Source organism: Embiotoca jacksoni, unplaced genomic scaffold (assembly GCF_022577435.1).
Source record: "Embiotoca jacksoni isolate LCO1_2020_lvr unplaced genomic scaffold, fEmbJac1.0.p SCAF_26, whole genome shotgun sequence".
NCBI classification, from domain to species: domain Eukaryota; kingdom Metazoa; phylum Chordata; class Actinopteri; family Embiotocidae; genus Embiotoca; species Embiotoca jacksoni.
The window spans coordinates 2,441,517-2,458,083 of NW_027185377.1; the positions used below are offsets into that span (position 1 = coordinate 2,441,517).

General features: G+C 39.9%; 1 protein-coding gene across 1 annotated transcript; it reads left to right on the forward strand.

The window, feature by feature from the left end:
- The first annotated feature begins 157 nt into the window (after positions 1-157).
- On the forward strand, positions 158-16,566 carry osbpl7 (oxysterol binding protein-like 7). The gene is made up of 22 exons (XM_069159798.1): positions 158-237; positions 3,031-3,246; positions 3,879-4,022; positions 4,117-4,170; positions 4,707-4,820; positions 4,925-5,077; positions 5,203-5,326; positions 6,042-6,160; positions 6,242-6,331; positions 8,457-8,607; positions 9,109-9,215; positions 9,338-9,506; positions 10,081-10,227; positions 10,324-10,460; positions 10,984-11,121; positions 12,010-12,073; positions 12,227-12,305; positions 13,385-13,529; positions 13,632-13,782; positions 14,052-14,178; positions 14,411-14,533; positions 15,230-16,566. The coding sequence occupies exons 2-22, from the start codon at positions 3,115-3,117 to the stop codon at positions 15,336-15,338; spliced, it is 2,577 nt and encodes an 858-aa protein (XP_069015899.1). The 5' UTR covers positions 158-237; positions 3,031-3,114; the 3' UTR covers positions 15,339-16,566.
- Position 16,567: the final 1 nt, after the last annotated feature.

Below are 16,567 nucleotides of genomic sequence, written 5' to 3' on the forward strand. Positions count from 1 at the left end.
CTTGGATTTGGATGACGCTCGTGTCACCCACCGGCAGAGAGGGCGGGATTAGGCGGTCAGAATTAGTGATCATCTGTGGATATAACATGTCGTTTGAGTCTTTTGGTTTTTCTTAAATGAACGGTTGTCGACATGGTGATTCATCACAGGTTCCTGAACGCCAAATGAGACCTTTGTTGGATTAATCGGGACGCAGAAGGAAAGCAGCAGACGATGAGAGCCGGAGGTGAATTTCAGGTAAGAGTTTTTGAACTGGTTTTTGCACAATTAATCAAGAAAACACGACATGAATAAGTGCGAAAGTTTAGTTTAAATCCTGCAATAAAACACTGGAAAAAACAGGATAACATTCAGAATATTATTTAGCTACGACATGTGCCATGGCAACCTGTTTTTAAGTGTTAAAATACGAAAAGAAAAAAAACAACTATTTGTCTGAAATGTTTGCATCGTGTCCTTCCCCCTGTGTACCGAGACAGAGACGTCTTAATGGGCTTTAGATAAGAGCCTGTGCAGCCTTTAATAGTTCACAAGGACCCTAAAGGACTTCAGCCAGACTCGGCATTAAGGACTATTACCACTAAAATATATCAGTGCAAGTCTTTTACTGTCTCTATTAACAAGCTGTCCTCTGATTATGGATTTCAAACAGAGCTCAGACTTTGTCTTGAGAGTTTATTTCAAATGTTTACAGGGTTGAAAAGACTCATATGGCATCCTCTGAGCTGATCTACACGTTATTGGCAACCAATTTTTATTAAAAAAATCTTCACCTTGTCTGACTTTTGTTGGTCAACGTTTTCTTGCAAGCTCACCTTTTCTGGACCGAGCGTTGGTGGAAACAGCAGTTTAGCAAATATCATGCCAGATTCTCATTCTGTCTCATTCCTTATTGCGTTCTTAAAGTTTGTAGAAACTTAATTGAGTAGGATTGCTTTACATTTTCTGAAAGTTCTCAACCTCATATGTATGTAACTATAGTATTTATACTGTAAATAATAGCGTTTCAATCACTAGTTCTGCAAAAGTAGGCGACAAAAAGCTTCAAATCTAAAATAAAAGTCTGAAGTCTTTTATTAAAGCCATGAGTCAACCGTTATCAAACTTTCTTTACGTGTCCTGAAAAATTACAACCAGCTTTTGTATGTTAGATATTCTGTATGTTCCTTCTTGAGTGAGCGAGCTCAGAAACCTGCAAATCCTTTCATCCTGTTTCCACCACATGGTTTCATTACAGAGGTCAGTTACTGTCGTCCGCTCCGGCCTTTACATAACAGCGAGGCAGGCCGCTTGTGGACAGATTTAGACACGTATCAGTCTGAATGCAACAAACTGATTTAGCATCCTGTGAGCGGTTTTATATTCACCGTTATATACTGAAAAAAAAATCTAAAATACACCAGCAGCATCAGAGGAAGCTGTGTGACATCAGCAGGGCGGAAAACTGTAAGTTTGAAAATACATTTTCATTCTCACATCTTCAGTGATTCTGCAGACAAACACAAACATAGAGACTCTCAGTTCAACTCCATTTTTATTTATAAAGCACGTTTACATACAACAAAAGTTGACCAAAGTGCTGCTCAACATCAGTGATGTCTACGTTAAAATACAAATAAGAAAATGATAAAACCTGGAAACAGCAGCTTTCCTTCATATAAAGTTGCAAACTACCAAATTCAATGCAAATGCACACACAAAGTGTTGCAAACGCTTGGCGGGAAATATATAGTTCCTCCAAATGACGTGTTGTCATTGTCTCAGTGATTTTCAGCTACGTGTCTTGAAATAAAACCTCTATTTGTAAAAAGAAGTATTTATGTACATTTTAATCTCTTCAACTGGAATAACTTTTGACCTTTGGATATATTTATGCATCTAAAATACTTTGTAAACGTGTTTATTAAAAGTGTTATATAAATGAAGGATGTTATTATTGTCATTTCATAACCTGGTGATTTAACAGTACCTTGATAATAAAAACAGGACCCAAGTTTTAAATGTTGTTTCTTTTGTGATCGCCGACACTTTTAATGTTGAGTCGGTGCTCTCCGCCTTGAGATCGAGTCTCTACACGTCCAAGTAGCTAAAAACATCTCTCGAAAAACCAATTAAGCAGAGGTTAATCCTGTCCTTGCAGGCGGTATTGGCCACGGTGTCGCATACAAGGCTGGATTATCAAGCGGGCAAACCGCCCAGGGGGCCCAGAAAGCCACGGGTTCATCCACCTCCACTGCTTTTATCAATTTAAATAGTTACAAATAAGTTAAGTTATTTTGAATAATAAAGCTCAATATCAACTCAGTGAGTCCTGTATTAATTAAGGTTAATATTAAGGTGGGGGTGTCGGACCTTTATTATTTTAATTAAGTGATTCCCAAACTGTGGTAGGTGTAGCACTGGCGGTACAACGAGACTCCAACTGGTGGTCCGCAAGAGATTTTTTGAAAGGCCAACAGTTGCACGAGGCTAAAAAAAAATGGTCATTTAAACGTATTTTATTGCCGACAAGTTATTAAATATACACATTACATTAAATGGATGTAAAAAAAAATGATCATCGTTCTAAATGTTTTAGAAATCAAATTTGCTTTGCCACATAAGGGGGGGGGGGGGGGGGGGGGGTAAATGTAAAATTTTGCCCAGGGGCCCCGTAACAGGTTATTACAGCCATGGTCACACACAGTCACTGTGAGACCCGCTGAAGCAAACAATATGGTATTTTGACCATTACTCCTATTTATAATATTTATTCTAAGGATACTGCTCACTATTATTATCATCTTGATTATTGATTCATCTGTAAATTCTTTAACATTTGGGATGTTAAACACCAGAAAATAACATCTCAAAATGTCACATTTGTCCAACTACCGGTTCAAACCCTCAAAGATATTGCATTCACTATCATAGATGGGAGCTGGAAGCAGAATTTTTCACATTTTCTTTCCATATGTTGACATGCATCCAGAAAACTGGGTGTTTAACGGCGTTCTTTCGTCGGCTGACTTCCTCACGCTCTCGTTACAGGGCGCTTTTGGCGGATTGCAGCAGGTCTTTCTCAACAAGCAGCCAATCCCAGCAGGGAGCCGAGTCTGAGGTCGGAGCTGTGAAATGGACTCGTACGAATCTTCACTCAATCGCAGCCAGTCGCTGGCGAGTGGCCTGGAGAAGAACTCGCCGACGTGGAACAAGCCGGCCCACTCGAGGAGCAGCAGCACTCTGTCGTCCCGCCACTCCAGACAGGCGAGTCGCGGGACAGTCGGTTCACGATGCACAACGAGGAAACAAGGGGGATTATGGGTAGATGTATATTATCTTTTAAAGGGAGGAGTGCTGGTTCTCATTGTGAGACCAGTTTCCTGTATGAAAGCCATAAAACATAATTAATGCCAATGATTTTCCTTCAGACTGAATTACAGTGATTTTCTTTGCACAACACTTCATTATAGCTGCAGACTAGTGAGGTAGATGCTTGGTAGACTTACAGCTATTTACAGTACACCTAAATTTAATTTAAAAAAAAAAGAAGAGGTAATATGATGAAAAGTAGACTTTGGCTGGACGCTCTCATCAGGATGCTGTAATTTTTTTTTAATGTATTTGTTTACACAAATGCAAAAAATACAAGTTGATATACACTCAAGCAATTTAAAAATGTTATAAAGAGGTGCAAAAAAACATAAAAAAGGAGAGATAGAAAAGCAAAGATAGACGTCCAAAAATACACCTACATAAAACGGATAAATAAAAATTAAAACATCAAGTCACAAGTAGGGGAATTCATTCAACCAATTTTCTGTAAATATTTTGGACAAAAGTGTCAAAACCCCCCAAAAAAGAGCTAAAAACAGATAAAGTGTTTTTCTTCTCCATAGATTATCAAAGACTGGGAGGTGATTGATGACCTTCAGGTAGAAATGCACCCAGGAGGTGACAACCCTCAGGAGATGACCACCCCAGGAATCTGCGAAGGATATCTTCTCAAGAGGAGGAAGTGGCCACTTAAAGGCTGGCACAAGGTGAGACGTCTCGGCTTTAATGCTGACAAAATGTTCGGATTTCTATTTTTCTAAAGGTGTCGGTTTTTACAAAGATTATCGATCTCTTTTTCAGCGATACTTTGTCCTGGAAGTGGGGATCTTACGCTACTCCAAAAATCAACAGGATGTAAGTAAATCTCTAAAAGGACTGACAAACACGATCTCTGAGTAAATGGAGAAAAACTAAAACGATATTGTTTTGGATTTTAATCTGACTTTTAAGAAACATGTTTTTAAAAGTTGTACGTTTTCCTTGTCTGCAATGATTCTCGCACACTTTAGCTTTTGTATTACAAATTTGTCACCACTCTGATATCATTCAGAGAAATTATTCATATGTTTGGTCTCATATCAAAGCAGGAAATTTGGAAAATCTACTTTTTCTTTGAAATCCTCTGCTACATGCAGCATTTTTAAACACAAATATGATTAAAATCCACTCAGATATGTGTTCAAATGATGTTTTTAGTGAATTGAGCTATTTAAATGGTTCTGTTGCATTTTTTTTAAAGGTTAATTTTATTCTGTATTAAGTACTCCATCTATTCATTTTCAATTTTAAGGTACATTTATATATTTCTAAACTTGGGCACTGTACCTTGTAAAATACAGTTTATTACAGGTTTTTTTATACCCTTAAACACGCTTTTTTTCCCACTAAAGGTCTCCATAGGAAGAGTCCAGGGCTCGCTAGATGTCAGCCTCGCTGTCATGTCAATAAGCAAGAAATCTAATCGGATTGACTTGGATGCAGGAGACATTCTTTATCATATGAAGGTAAATACATGTATCAAATGCTGCTATTTAAAAAACAATTTTTTTTTTTTTAATAATGTGCCTTTCGGACTAATGTTCTATTTGACTTTTATTTCGTCACCCAGGCTAAGAGCCATGAACTCTTCTACATCTGGGTGACCAAACTGCAAGCGCACCGCCTGTTCAAGAAGAACGAGGCAGCTCACATCCACAGTGGCGTCTTCCAATCTCTGCCTCCCGCCGGCGCGGCTGGACAACCTCAGAGAAACGGAGACGTGGTGACTATCACTCAAAGAATAAAGTCAAAGCTGACACCGCAATTTTTTTTTTACAGGTGACTCCAAAGTGGATCTTAAGGTAACTGCTGTGTCCTCCTGCCTCCTGTTTTTTTATTTTTTATCAGAGCTCCACTGGGATGGCAGATTCAGCCGGAGCGTCAGGGGTGCTGCCCGCAGCGAACACCGGCGTGAACAGCAAGGTGTCTGCCTGGCTGCAGCATAGTCACGACCCCGACACCTGCGTTCAAGGTATCTGTCACGATTCCCCAAGAAGAACAAAGAACGCCGGCACGCTGAATATGTGCTCCCAATTAAGAATATAATAATGTTTAAAAAAAAAAAAAAACCGATTGCAAGAAAAACTGCTTTAATTGTACCAATTAAAAGTCAATTGAATGATGCCAGTTTATTGTTTGGCAGTTGATTGATCAATTACCTGATTGTTTGAGCTCTGCTTGTCTGTTGTGTTGTGTAGTTTAATTCATAGAAAAACAAAGTATAACTCTTCATTCATTTTTTCGTGTGTAAAAGCTTTAACCTGTAAAATAACTGGTCAGTAAGACTGTCAGATAAATGTAGTGGGGTAAAAACTGCAGTAAAAATACTTGGTTGCATTCCAGCACTGATTACAGTTGAATTGTGGGTAATGTAGGGAAATCATGTAAACATGCTTGATTTTCACTGCTGCTGACACTGATAAACAGCGTGTAGTCGTCTGCATACAGAGTGATAAATGTCCGGTTTTTGTCTCAATCAAAGAGGAAGTTTCTTTTAAACAATTTATGCTCTTCTACCATTTAAAAGCTCTTGAAATGTATATTTAAAAGTACATAAAAGGATCCATAGATGTTTTTCTGGTAAGTGCACCTACACCAATCTAGCTGTTTCTGTGTAATCACGCCTGAAGTCTTATCTGATTAATGATTCATAGAAACTCAAGTGAAATCATCATGTTCTCTTCTAGAGTTGCACCGTTGTCAGGTGGACCTTTCTGAGCTAAACCGCTTAATCCAGAAGCTGCAGGCGCTGGAGGTGGGCCAGGCTTTCACTAACGGAGAACTGCAACGCATCATCAGCCTACAGGTAGATACAGGCTTGTGACTTTTATTACATAACCAGCAAAATTACATCAATAAATCAGTTTTTTTTGGGGCGGTGCTGCAGAATCTTTCTCTCGAGAAGCCGAAGAAGTCGAAGTCGGGGAAGATTTGGGGCCACTCTCGCACACTATCCAGAGTGGAGGCCCTAGGAATGGTAAGAATGGTCTGTAACCTACTTTCTTTAAAAATATATATATATATATATATATGATTTACATCGTTGATTTGACTTGTTGATGTTTAGGTAGATTTGAAATACTGCTTGGGTTTTGATTGAATTCATACCTGAAGTCTTATAATTACTGGTAACTTTCTGAACATATTGGGTTTAAAGTAACAGTAACATTTTGGGGCCTTTCTCTAATCTAATCCAAAGCCTATTCGTGGGATTACTAAATCGGTGAGTTGTCAAAAGGTAGAGCATGAGACATCTTGAAAATCATTAATATGTTGTGACCGTTTAATGACATGAAAGTGAATTGAAATGAAAGTTTTTTTTGTTTTTTTTTTATGTGCTCGAGCTTTGGGTGTTAACATCCAAAAACATGTTTATAATTCTAGAAAAATCTGATTTGTAGAAGGAGTAATTTATTCATGGATCAATCAAGTAAACCTGCTTTTAGTTTTAGAGTTGTAGTTTTTTGATCCTGTCCCGCAGTCATGTTGATTTTGGCTGAATTACATCCAGAGCTCTGAAGGTTTTCTGTTTTACCAACCAAACAGGACCTCATTTGAACTTGAAATGCCAAATAAAATCATTTAAGTAGCTGGTAGGGCAGAAACCCTGCAGGGATCTGGTTCCAGAGGCCCAGGTTTGAGCCATTAAACGGCAGTCACCCTGATGTCCCAAGTGCAAATAAGTCCCTGATTAGATTACTGTGCTGATCGTAGATTACACCTTCTAGCTGTGTCTTTACACCAGGACCTTCCTCTCAGCTGTGATTTTAAGCGGTCATCGCAGTGGAAACACAGGTGTAACATAACATAAATAATAAATAATGACTCGGTTCTTTTGAGGGCAACTGAATTTGAAATAAAACAACTCAATGAAATGAAATTAAAACTTAAGAAAGCAAAGGCCCAGCTATCCTCATGGTGCGTTCAAGAGCAACTGGGACGTGGGAAAGATCCGAGCTCCGAGTGGGAGAATACACCTGTCGAACTGGGAAGAGGAAAGAGGGAGGTTTTTGAGAGCTTTGAGAAGTAAGTTTAATGTCACCTGACATGGCACCGTTTGAGGTGAAAGGAGGAAGTGCACTTGCTCTGAAAATAAGATTAAATAATCAGACTTCGTTAGGCCTAGCCTACTCAGTTTGCTCGCTGTGTTAAACAGCAGTGCAGCAAAACTTGTAGAGCTCTAGAGCACAAATAATGTTGACCTCCTAAGCTCTGATTCGTCTGTATGTTGGTTTATATAGATAAGGAAGTTGTTTTTCTGAGGGCTGTTTGTGAACGCTCTCAAAACGGATGTAGGACGTTCCCAAATGAAACTTTTCCAATTCCCAGCTGCCTAAATGCACATATTAATGGTCGACTTAAATTAGTTACACCTGTGTTTTGCCAATCTTTTCTTTTTTTAACGTGCGTGCCTTGCATTACCTCCAGTCCATTACATTTGAAAACATTTGCTTTATTGCTGAGAGATTTCAACCCCGGTATCAAAGCAAAGCGTGTAATGCACACATCCATCCAGTAGAGGGAAACGTATCAGTGTCTTGCGAGAAGCATCAGTGTCACACACTTTAGTAAAGCAAATCAATCGGCTGTCAATCAAGCAGACACGCCCCCAAACATGCCGCTTTTTGATGCCTGATATCTAATTAATGACAGATTATTTTCAGATGGACTGCCAGAAAACCAATACGAAGGAGTGACTCTAGCTAATGACATCACAATGACTCGTGGAAATCATTTATTGACTTTGTATTTCATGAGAAAAGTTGAATGGGAGTCTATGGGGCCTTTTTAGAGCCGACCCCTAGTGGCCCTCTGTGGTATCGCAGTTTGTGGCACTTTTCAGACCTGGAAGCAACTTCCCCTTTTAGATACAGTTTATGTTCATTACCTCCACGGAGGGAAGTTTGTCACATGACCTCCATGACGTCATGCAGGTCAAAGACACACTTCACTTTAGCGGACTTGTGTGTGTATTTCGCTCTTTGCTGTGATTCTTGGCTCCTCATTTACAGTAAATATGAAGTTTATGTATTTTACAAACAAACAAAAAAACAACCACGAGTGAATCACCCAACGTCTTCCCTCTCCTGTTCACCTCACAGCTGTCCTCCAGTCACCTGAGCAACTCGTCCCACCTCGGTGTGTCGGTCCCCTCCATCCCCGACTACGTCTACTCTCAGTTGTCCCCTCCGACCGTGACGTCACCAGAGGGCAAGAAAATCCAGCAGGACATCTGCGCCACGTCACTGCGAGGTCAGAGAAACAGATATATATACATATATATATATATATATATATATATGTATATATATCTTATCTATAGACAGACAGATACAGTCAAAAAAGTTCAGTTTGAATTATTACATTATATTTATCCTGTTAATTCCTTTATTGCACAATATGAAAACATTGCAGATTTTATTTTTAATCAACAGAACATTTTTAATCTTCATTTTATTTTGTTTGTTGTTGTTTTTTTCTCATTTATTTCTCCTTAAATCTTCCTCATTTCGTTGATTTCTTTTTAGCTGTAAAAGTGCATTTAATTAATTTGTGACGATATTTTCCTGTTTTCATTTCTATGTAATATTACCATTATTGCCCTGTTAAATAAATTTAACTGGGACGAGGAGCCTACAAACATGGATATGAACCAATATTAACTTTTATATTCAAAGAGATGTGCAGCTCTCAATCCATCTTCTCCATCTTCTCCATCTTCTCCATCTTCTCCATCTTCTCCTGCCACCTCAGTGCTCGCTTCCCTGAAGTCGGTGCACGACACTCTAACCCAGGAGAGGCAGAAGCTGCAGGAAGTCTGTGACACCAACAACATCCACCAATCGAACACATTAGCTGAAGTAAGATTGATGCTTCGGCTGCCATCTGGATTCTCGGGCACATTTCTCCTTTTTTATTTTTTATTTTTTTTTGATTACCGCTTTCCTTTGTTCCTCCTCGTTTTTCTTCCCTCCGCCTCCAGCCTGCAGCGGTGAGGTGTTCATCCCACGGGCCTCCCTCAGTAGCAGATTCAGCCGCGGAGTACTTCGACGCCAGCGACGACGTCCTTTGCGGTAGCTCCTCGGAGGTGTCGGATGAATCCGGACTCAGTGATGGGAGCACCACCAACTCGGAGCCGGAGGAGGGACACGGTGGGTACACGGTGCACCAGCGGCTTTGTCCAAAGTCTTCAAGCTTTAACTGTCAACACATTCAAGGCATGAAATGTCAGATGTTTTTTTTATATCCTCATCTCCTCTGACTGATGGTTGAGTCAGTTCACATCCCAAAAGACATTTTAAAACTTTGTGGGGTTAAAAAAAAAAAAAAAAGTCACATTCAAACTCCATCCTGAATCAGATTGTGGAGAAATGTGATGCAGAAAAATCATCAGAAGATAAATTGTTGCTTTGATGAAGCTGTTTTTCCATCGAGTGCCATCATCAAGTCGAAATATTAAATTCATCCAATATTTTAATTTATGACAAAATACACATTGAACTAATAGCATCACACACGAAACTAAAAGGATGGACATGTTTAACATCACATCTGCTAAACATCTGTATCTTAGCATTGTTAGTTTCTCGATGTGAGCATTTAGCAGCCTCGGAGCTGCTAGCATCGCTGCAGGGTCTGGTTCTTGTTTTAGAAATTTGCACTTTTGCTCTTGAGAATTATTTCCTGTCTGATTATTATCATCATTTCCTCTCACCAACATTACAGCATCAGCGACCCGGAAGTACCGCGCGAGCATTTCCAAGGCTCCAAACATCGTCGTTCCCAAGAGCACCGGACGGCGAACAAGTCTGCCCGCCACCTGTCCCGACAACAGCCACGTGGGCCTCATGGCCATCCTCTACAACAACATAGGCAAGGACCTGTTTTCCAGCTTATATCGATGAAGTCACACAGATTATTATTCTCTTTGTCCGTTTTCTGACCCCCCGTGTGCCGTTTCTCCTGCAGGTAAAGACTTGGCTCGAGTGTCGATGCCGGCGGCTCTCAACGAGCCCGTGAACCTGCTGCAGCGGCTGTGTGAAGAGCTGGAGTACAGTGAGCTGCTGGACACCGCCAACAACACCCCGGACCCCTACCAGAGGATGGTAACCCTGCTCAAACACTCACTTTGTCCCTGCTGTTGATTCTGGGAACTGTTGTCGTCGTTGACGAGGTTGATGACGTCCCCGCAAATTGGAGTTGAAAATGTCATTGCAAATTTGTCGGATAGTTTAGAAGCAGTAGGTGCAAAATTTGTCGCCAAATAAATGGTTTGGGTTTGTGTTCGAACTCCTTGTACGTCATGTATTTAGAAGAATCTGATAATCACCATGTTTCTTTTTTTTTTTTTTATAAAAAAGAAAGCAGGAATATTTTTCAATTCTTTTGGGGAAAAAAACGTAATATCATTGAAAATAATACTCTCAAGTGAAATTCTATGAGCACGTACTCATGAGAAAGAAAATTGAGTGAAGAGAACCAGAGATCACATGTTAAGTGAATTGTATGTGTGAATATATTTCAACACACTCACCTTCAATCCTCTTTTGTTTTCTACGTCAGTGAAATGAACTAAATTAACACAAAAATATAAGTGAGTTTTCATGTTTTTTTTTTAATCTCATGCAGGTTTACATTGCTGCCTTTGCCATCTCTGGTTACTCCACCGCGACGTTCAGGAACCGCTATAAGCCCTTCAACCCGGTGCTGGGGGAGTCCTACGAGTGCATCAGGGAGGACCGCAGCTTTCGCTTCATCAGCGAGCAGGTCGGCTATTTGTCTCACACACATGCAGCTGTTTACAACTAAACTAATATTCTTTAAAAGGGAAAAAAAACAAAAAACGTGAGCTTCCATCATCTCGTCTCATTGGATTGAGATGGATCACCCGCCGGTTTAATGGAGTCAACGCCGGGTGATTTATTGCTTTAATAAACTCACACTAACTGATTGCGCTATCAAGAATTCAACGCACGTTTTCATAATTTATTTTAAAATGGCAGCAATTAGGAGGAAAATAATTAGATGTCGCTTGTCAAAAAAGCCTTTTAATTACTGAAACGGCTTAGAGATGCAGTTCCTAACTAACACATTCATATTTCAGGGAGCTGTTGTAAAGGGTTTCTGTTATAATGAAGTTGGGTTTATCCAGTGGAAGAAATTAGTTAAAAGTGCTGAAATCTATTTAAGCTGCAGTTAAAATAAGAGAAAACACTAAAGATTCGAGCACTGGTGTACCCAATAATATTCAGCGCGACAGAGTTTGTATTCCACGCGAGGATTAATCTGGCTCCGCCCACCAGCTTCAGTCTTCCCTGTGATTAAAGTCTGGAAACCCTGTTTGCATTCGCTCAGCCGCTCTAAAAGGCGGACCGACCGCTGACTGAAGCTGGCGGCAAAATGCGGCGACGTTGAAGCGGTGGTCGAGTTTTGGTGTATACGGTGGTCGATGCTGATTTACGTTACGTATGTTAAATCTGTCTTTTACGTCCACGTACAGCCTCGGCTTGGTATCGAGAAACAAAAAATAATTCCTGCACATGACCTAATAATTCTAAAGAGAAAGACTGAGTAAAATACAGAACATAATATTTGAAAAGTTTTTTAAGGCCAATTTGTTCGACGTGATTTTGTGACCTCTTGTGTATTCACCAGGTCTGCCACCACCCGCCCATCTCCGCCTGCCACGCCGAGTCAGAGAACTTCTCCTTCTGGCAAGGTCAGACTCTTTTGCTATCAAACCAAATCTCTCTTTGTGTGCGAGTTCCTGTTTGTAATCACAGCTCTTTTTTTTTTCCATGTTTAATATCCTTTTTAAAAAGCTGCCTTTATGATACAGCGTCCTCAACACCTGTTTTATATCTCCGCACAGACCAGCGATGGAAGAATAAATTCTGGGGGAAGTCTCTGGAGATTCTGCCGACAGGGATGGTGAATGTGACTCTTCCCAGGTAAACAGTGTGTCGGCACATCTGTCGGATGAGGCGTGACACCATTAAGGTGTAACTGGGAGTCATATTATATGAGAAAGCATCTCTTTGTTTATCTGGGTGCAATGAGACATGAAACACTTCCTGTGATTATTATCATTTTAAAATGGCACCAGTCTCAGGAAACACAGACAGGACAAACTTTAACCATCTGTCAGTACATTCATCATGATGGGAGCTGAAGCATTTATGTACATATTGCAGAAAAAAACCTTTATTGATATGACTGGAATAAACAGAATTTAAGGCTACAAATGATTTGTTTTTTTCCTTTTTAAAAATGATGCTTCTTTCTAAGTTTTTCTTTACATTTTTAAATCCCTCCTTGAGAGCGAGCGGTTTTGAGTCGGCCCACGTTGATACTTCACACCATAAAATCAATTAAAATGTGCGAGGCAGCTTCAGCATGAGCCCACCCAACCCATGCATTTCACTGAGACGCCGTACGCAATTTCTGCTGAGTCGGCAGCCGGTTGAGATAATGAGCAAAGCAGGACAAATGAAGTGAGCTGAGCAGCATCGGGAAAACCTTGAATTAATTTCGCTGAACTATTTGTCACAACCAGCCGCTCTCTTTTTTTAGTTTTTCACATTTATCACGTCCTTCTTATAGTTTTATAGTCTGTACTCACCTCAGCTTGTTGTTTCAGAGTCTTCGCTTCCTACCTCACGTTGATCTGCTCCACCTGCGTATTTAATCTGTGTGCTGCCCGTCCTTCAGGCTTAATGTTTCCAACGGTTTTTTTAAAGTGTTTGGCTGAGTCTCAATTCACGCACTTACGTACTTGCACTGTGCATATATGAGGAAAGTTTTGCTTTGGTTTGGTTTACATTTTATGTGCATTATGTAGGCGCCCAACTAAAGATGATTTTTGATCAAAAACAAAAAAGATTACGTAAAATGTTGAAAACTATCCATCACAATTTCCCAAAACTGTCTCTGAACTGCTTGTTATGTCTGAAAAAGTTTGAATTTGTGCCACTTTAACAGTTTTCGTGCTGACCAAATATGTTGAATCTTGTTTGTTTGTTTTTTTCAGGTATGGGGACCACTATGAGTGGAACAAAGTAGTGACCTGCATCAATAATGTGCTCAGCCAGCAGCGATATCTGGAGCATTACGGAGAGGTCACCATCCAAAACCTCAAAAACAACGTCTGCACCTGCAAGATTACCTTCGTCAAGGTGAGTGAAGGGACTTCTTGCTCTGCTCAGGCCTTCTCTCCTTTACTGTTTATTTTTTTGCCATGTTTGTTGGACTGATATGTTGTTGTTTTTCTGCTGCAGGCTCGTTATTGGGGTTCAGAGACGAACAAGAACGAGGTGCAGGGCACGGTGCTGGACCAAAGCGGCAGCGTCATCCACCGGTTCGGGGGTCTGTGGCACGAAGGCATCTTCTGTGACACTCTGCCGACTCCGAAATGTGTCTGGAAGCTAAGTGAGTACACGACCGTCGCGCACGAGACAATGCTTCAGTTTGTCCTTGTGGTTTATCACAAACAAGATCCCTTTTAATCTCTTATTTTAATGGCCGCACGACTTCCTGTTTTGAGTCTCTGTGTCACGTGTTGACGGTTGATGAGGTGGAAGGTTTTACATGAAGGTGAAATGATTAAGCGTTCCTGCTGCCAAAAGAACTAATCAGCATAAATCCAGACGTCACGTTTGTGCGGCAGCTCACCTGAGAGGCTTCTGTCTCCCCCGCAGATCCACTACCGAAGGATTACCTGCTCTACTACGGCTTCTCCACCTTCGCCATGGAGCTGAATGAACTTCCCGCCGACCTGAAGCCTCTCCTGCCTTCTACGGACAGCCGCCTGCGCCCAGACCAACAGTGAGGGAGTAGTTTGGTTAATTGTCTACAAGGCACTGAAAAGTAGATTTCAACCTGGACGAGAGGGCTGCATGAAAACATCAGTGACACAACAATGAATACAGATGACAAACAAAGCCTTGATAAACACAATATCCAGCTGAAATATGATAAAAGTATAGAAACAAAAGGAAGCGTCTCAGCCTGATGTCACTTTTTCATTCGTTAACTTCTTCCTCGACCTGTTTTGCAGAATGCTGGAGAAGGGAAAAGTGGAAGAGTCGGACAAAAAGAAAGATGACATCGAGGCAATTCAGCGGGAGCGGAGAAAAGACCTCGCCAAGAAGGGTGAAGAGCACGTCCCACGATTTTTCAAGTAAGTTTATTCATTTCAAATCCTACTTACAGAAGGATAGAAATAAACTGTTCAGCTCTGCATCATCAAACATCTGTTTTTAAATCCTCTTATGAGGCTGGAAAATACTTTATGGTATTAATTACTAATGTTAAATCCTAATGTTTAGTTTTATTTATAGTACTTTTCCATCTTATTCTCTCTGCGGACTGTAATTGGATTCCAAGTTGTTTAGTAGCTAAAGACTTTTGTTAAATCATATAAGTACAAAAAAATATACAATTATGGCTGAGACATTGATTTTTTTCTGTTATAGATAGACTTGAAAATGATTTCATTAGTTCATGAAATATCTTGTTTTGTTCAACCAACAGTCCAAAATATTACATTTTCTAACATGTAGGACATAAACATGGAGCAGATTTTTTAATTTCATAACCTGGAATTACTTTTTTTGCATCTGAACTTGAAAATAATAGCTGCCAAATAATCAATTCATGCATTAATTTACAATAAACTAATTAATGCAAATACATAAAAAAAAGCACCTCTAATCTTTGGTTTAAATTGCTGTTATTTTGCAAAGATAACAGTTTTCCCACAACAACAATGATGTCTATGTTATCAGGATTTCTCACCGTATTCCTGCGCAAACACATAAATCACAGCAATACCAAAGTTTGTATATAATTATTTTTGTCTTCTTCTTTTCGACAGGAAAGCCAAAGATTCCTGTGGACGTGATGTGTGGGTGACAAACGGGAATTACTGGAAGCTCAGGGAGAACCCGGGTTTCGCTAAAGTCGACACCATAACGCTGTGGTGACGAGGATGAGACGGTAGAAAAATGTGCAGACATGACCACGTGAAGGAGAGAGGTGGAAAAATATCAGTGGTGGATATTGTGGACAGCATACATGAACCGCTCTGACAGAGAGAGAGAGAGAGAGAGAGAGAGAGAGTGGAGATAGTGCTGCTGATCTGTTCTTGTTCCTTCTGCACGCCCGTGACTGGCTCACGGGGAACCTCAGTCACCGGAGATAACCAGCACACACGCTGGTGAAGACACCTGGAAAAAAACGTAACATTTTATAATGCTTTTTTTTTTTTTTTTAATTTTTTTTTTTTTTTTAGATTACTTAAAGAAACATGTATGCATTTATATTTTTCGTTTGCTACATAACGTGAGACGCACACTCGGCATACCGGGACTTGAAAATGATCGAATGACTTGAAAATGAAAACGGATTTTTTTTTTTTCTGTCGGGTTAGTAAGAAGCTGACTATATTAGTGTATTATATCTAAACGTGAAGTCAAATCACGTCGTCCTCTCGACCATCTTACTGCGCTTTATAATGAGTACAAATGTTTGATGGTGTGAATGTACCGGAGACGATGCTGCAGTCAGGGCTGAACTGCCTTTGTCATAATCAGATTTATTGCAGCTTTATTTGGGAACACGCAATAATAAAGCACATGAACGATAACTGCAAAGCAGCTGTAATCAACATGAAATAACAATGTAGCATATGGCTAGACTTTGTATGAAACATTATTGGGCTTTTAACTTGAAATGAGGGCTTTTAATTTGAAACAGAAACAGGAAATCTCAGCATTCAATGCAGAACATACAGAGAACCTGTAGAAGCTTTATAACAAGTTTCAGGTCACTGTTTTGTTGTCTAACCCACAACTTTATTGTTCTGCAGCAGGTAGCTGTAGCATTTACAGCGACCTGTCCAAAGGTGCAGAAGTACTGAACTTCTCCAACAGCTGTTACGTTGTAAGAAGCGAATATGATGCTGAAGATAGTTGTTATCAAGCACATGAAGGAGGATGTTTCATTGATAAAGTTTGAGACGGTATCTGTCTAAATACTTTGGTCACTGCTAACATAGAAAATACGATGTTGCAACGTCTTCAAAAACAATGTTTTACTGTTTTTTATTTGATTTTTTTGATCTCTTTAAAATAGGAATTTCCAAAAATTCAACATAGACACATATTTTAAAGAGCAGATAATATTTATTATTCTCTATTTTTATGTCTTTATT

Bases quoted from the DNA above. Each gene is read 5' to 3' on its own strand.
- osbpl7 (XM_069159798.1), top strand. From the start codon at position 3,115: ATGGACTCGTACGAATCTTCACTCAATCGCAGCCAGTCGCTGGCGAGT. The intron at 6,161-6,241 runs GTAGATACAGGC...GCGGTGCTGCAG, and splicing joins AACGCATCATCAGCCTACAG to AATCTTTCTCTCGAGAAGCC. The intron at 6,332-8,456 runs GTAAGAATGGTC...TTCACCTCACAG, and splicing joins GAGTGGAGGCCCTAGGAATG to CTGTCCTCCAGTCACCTGAG.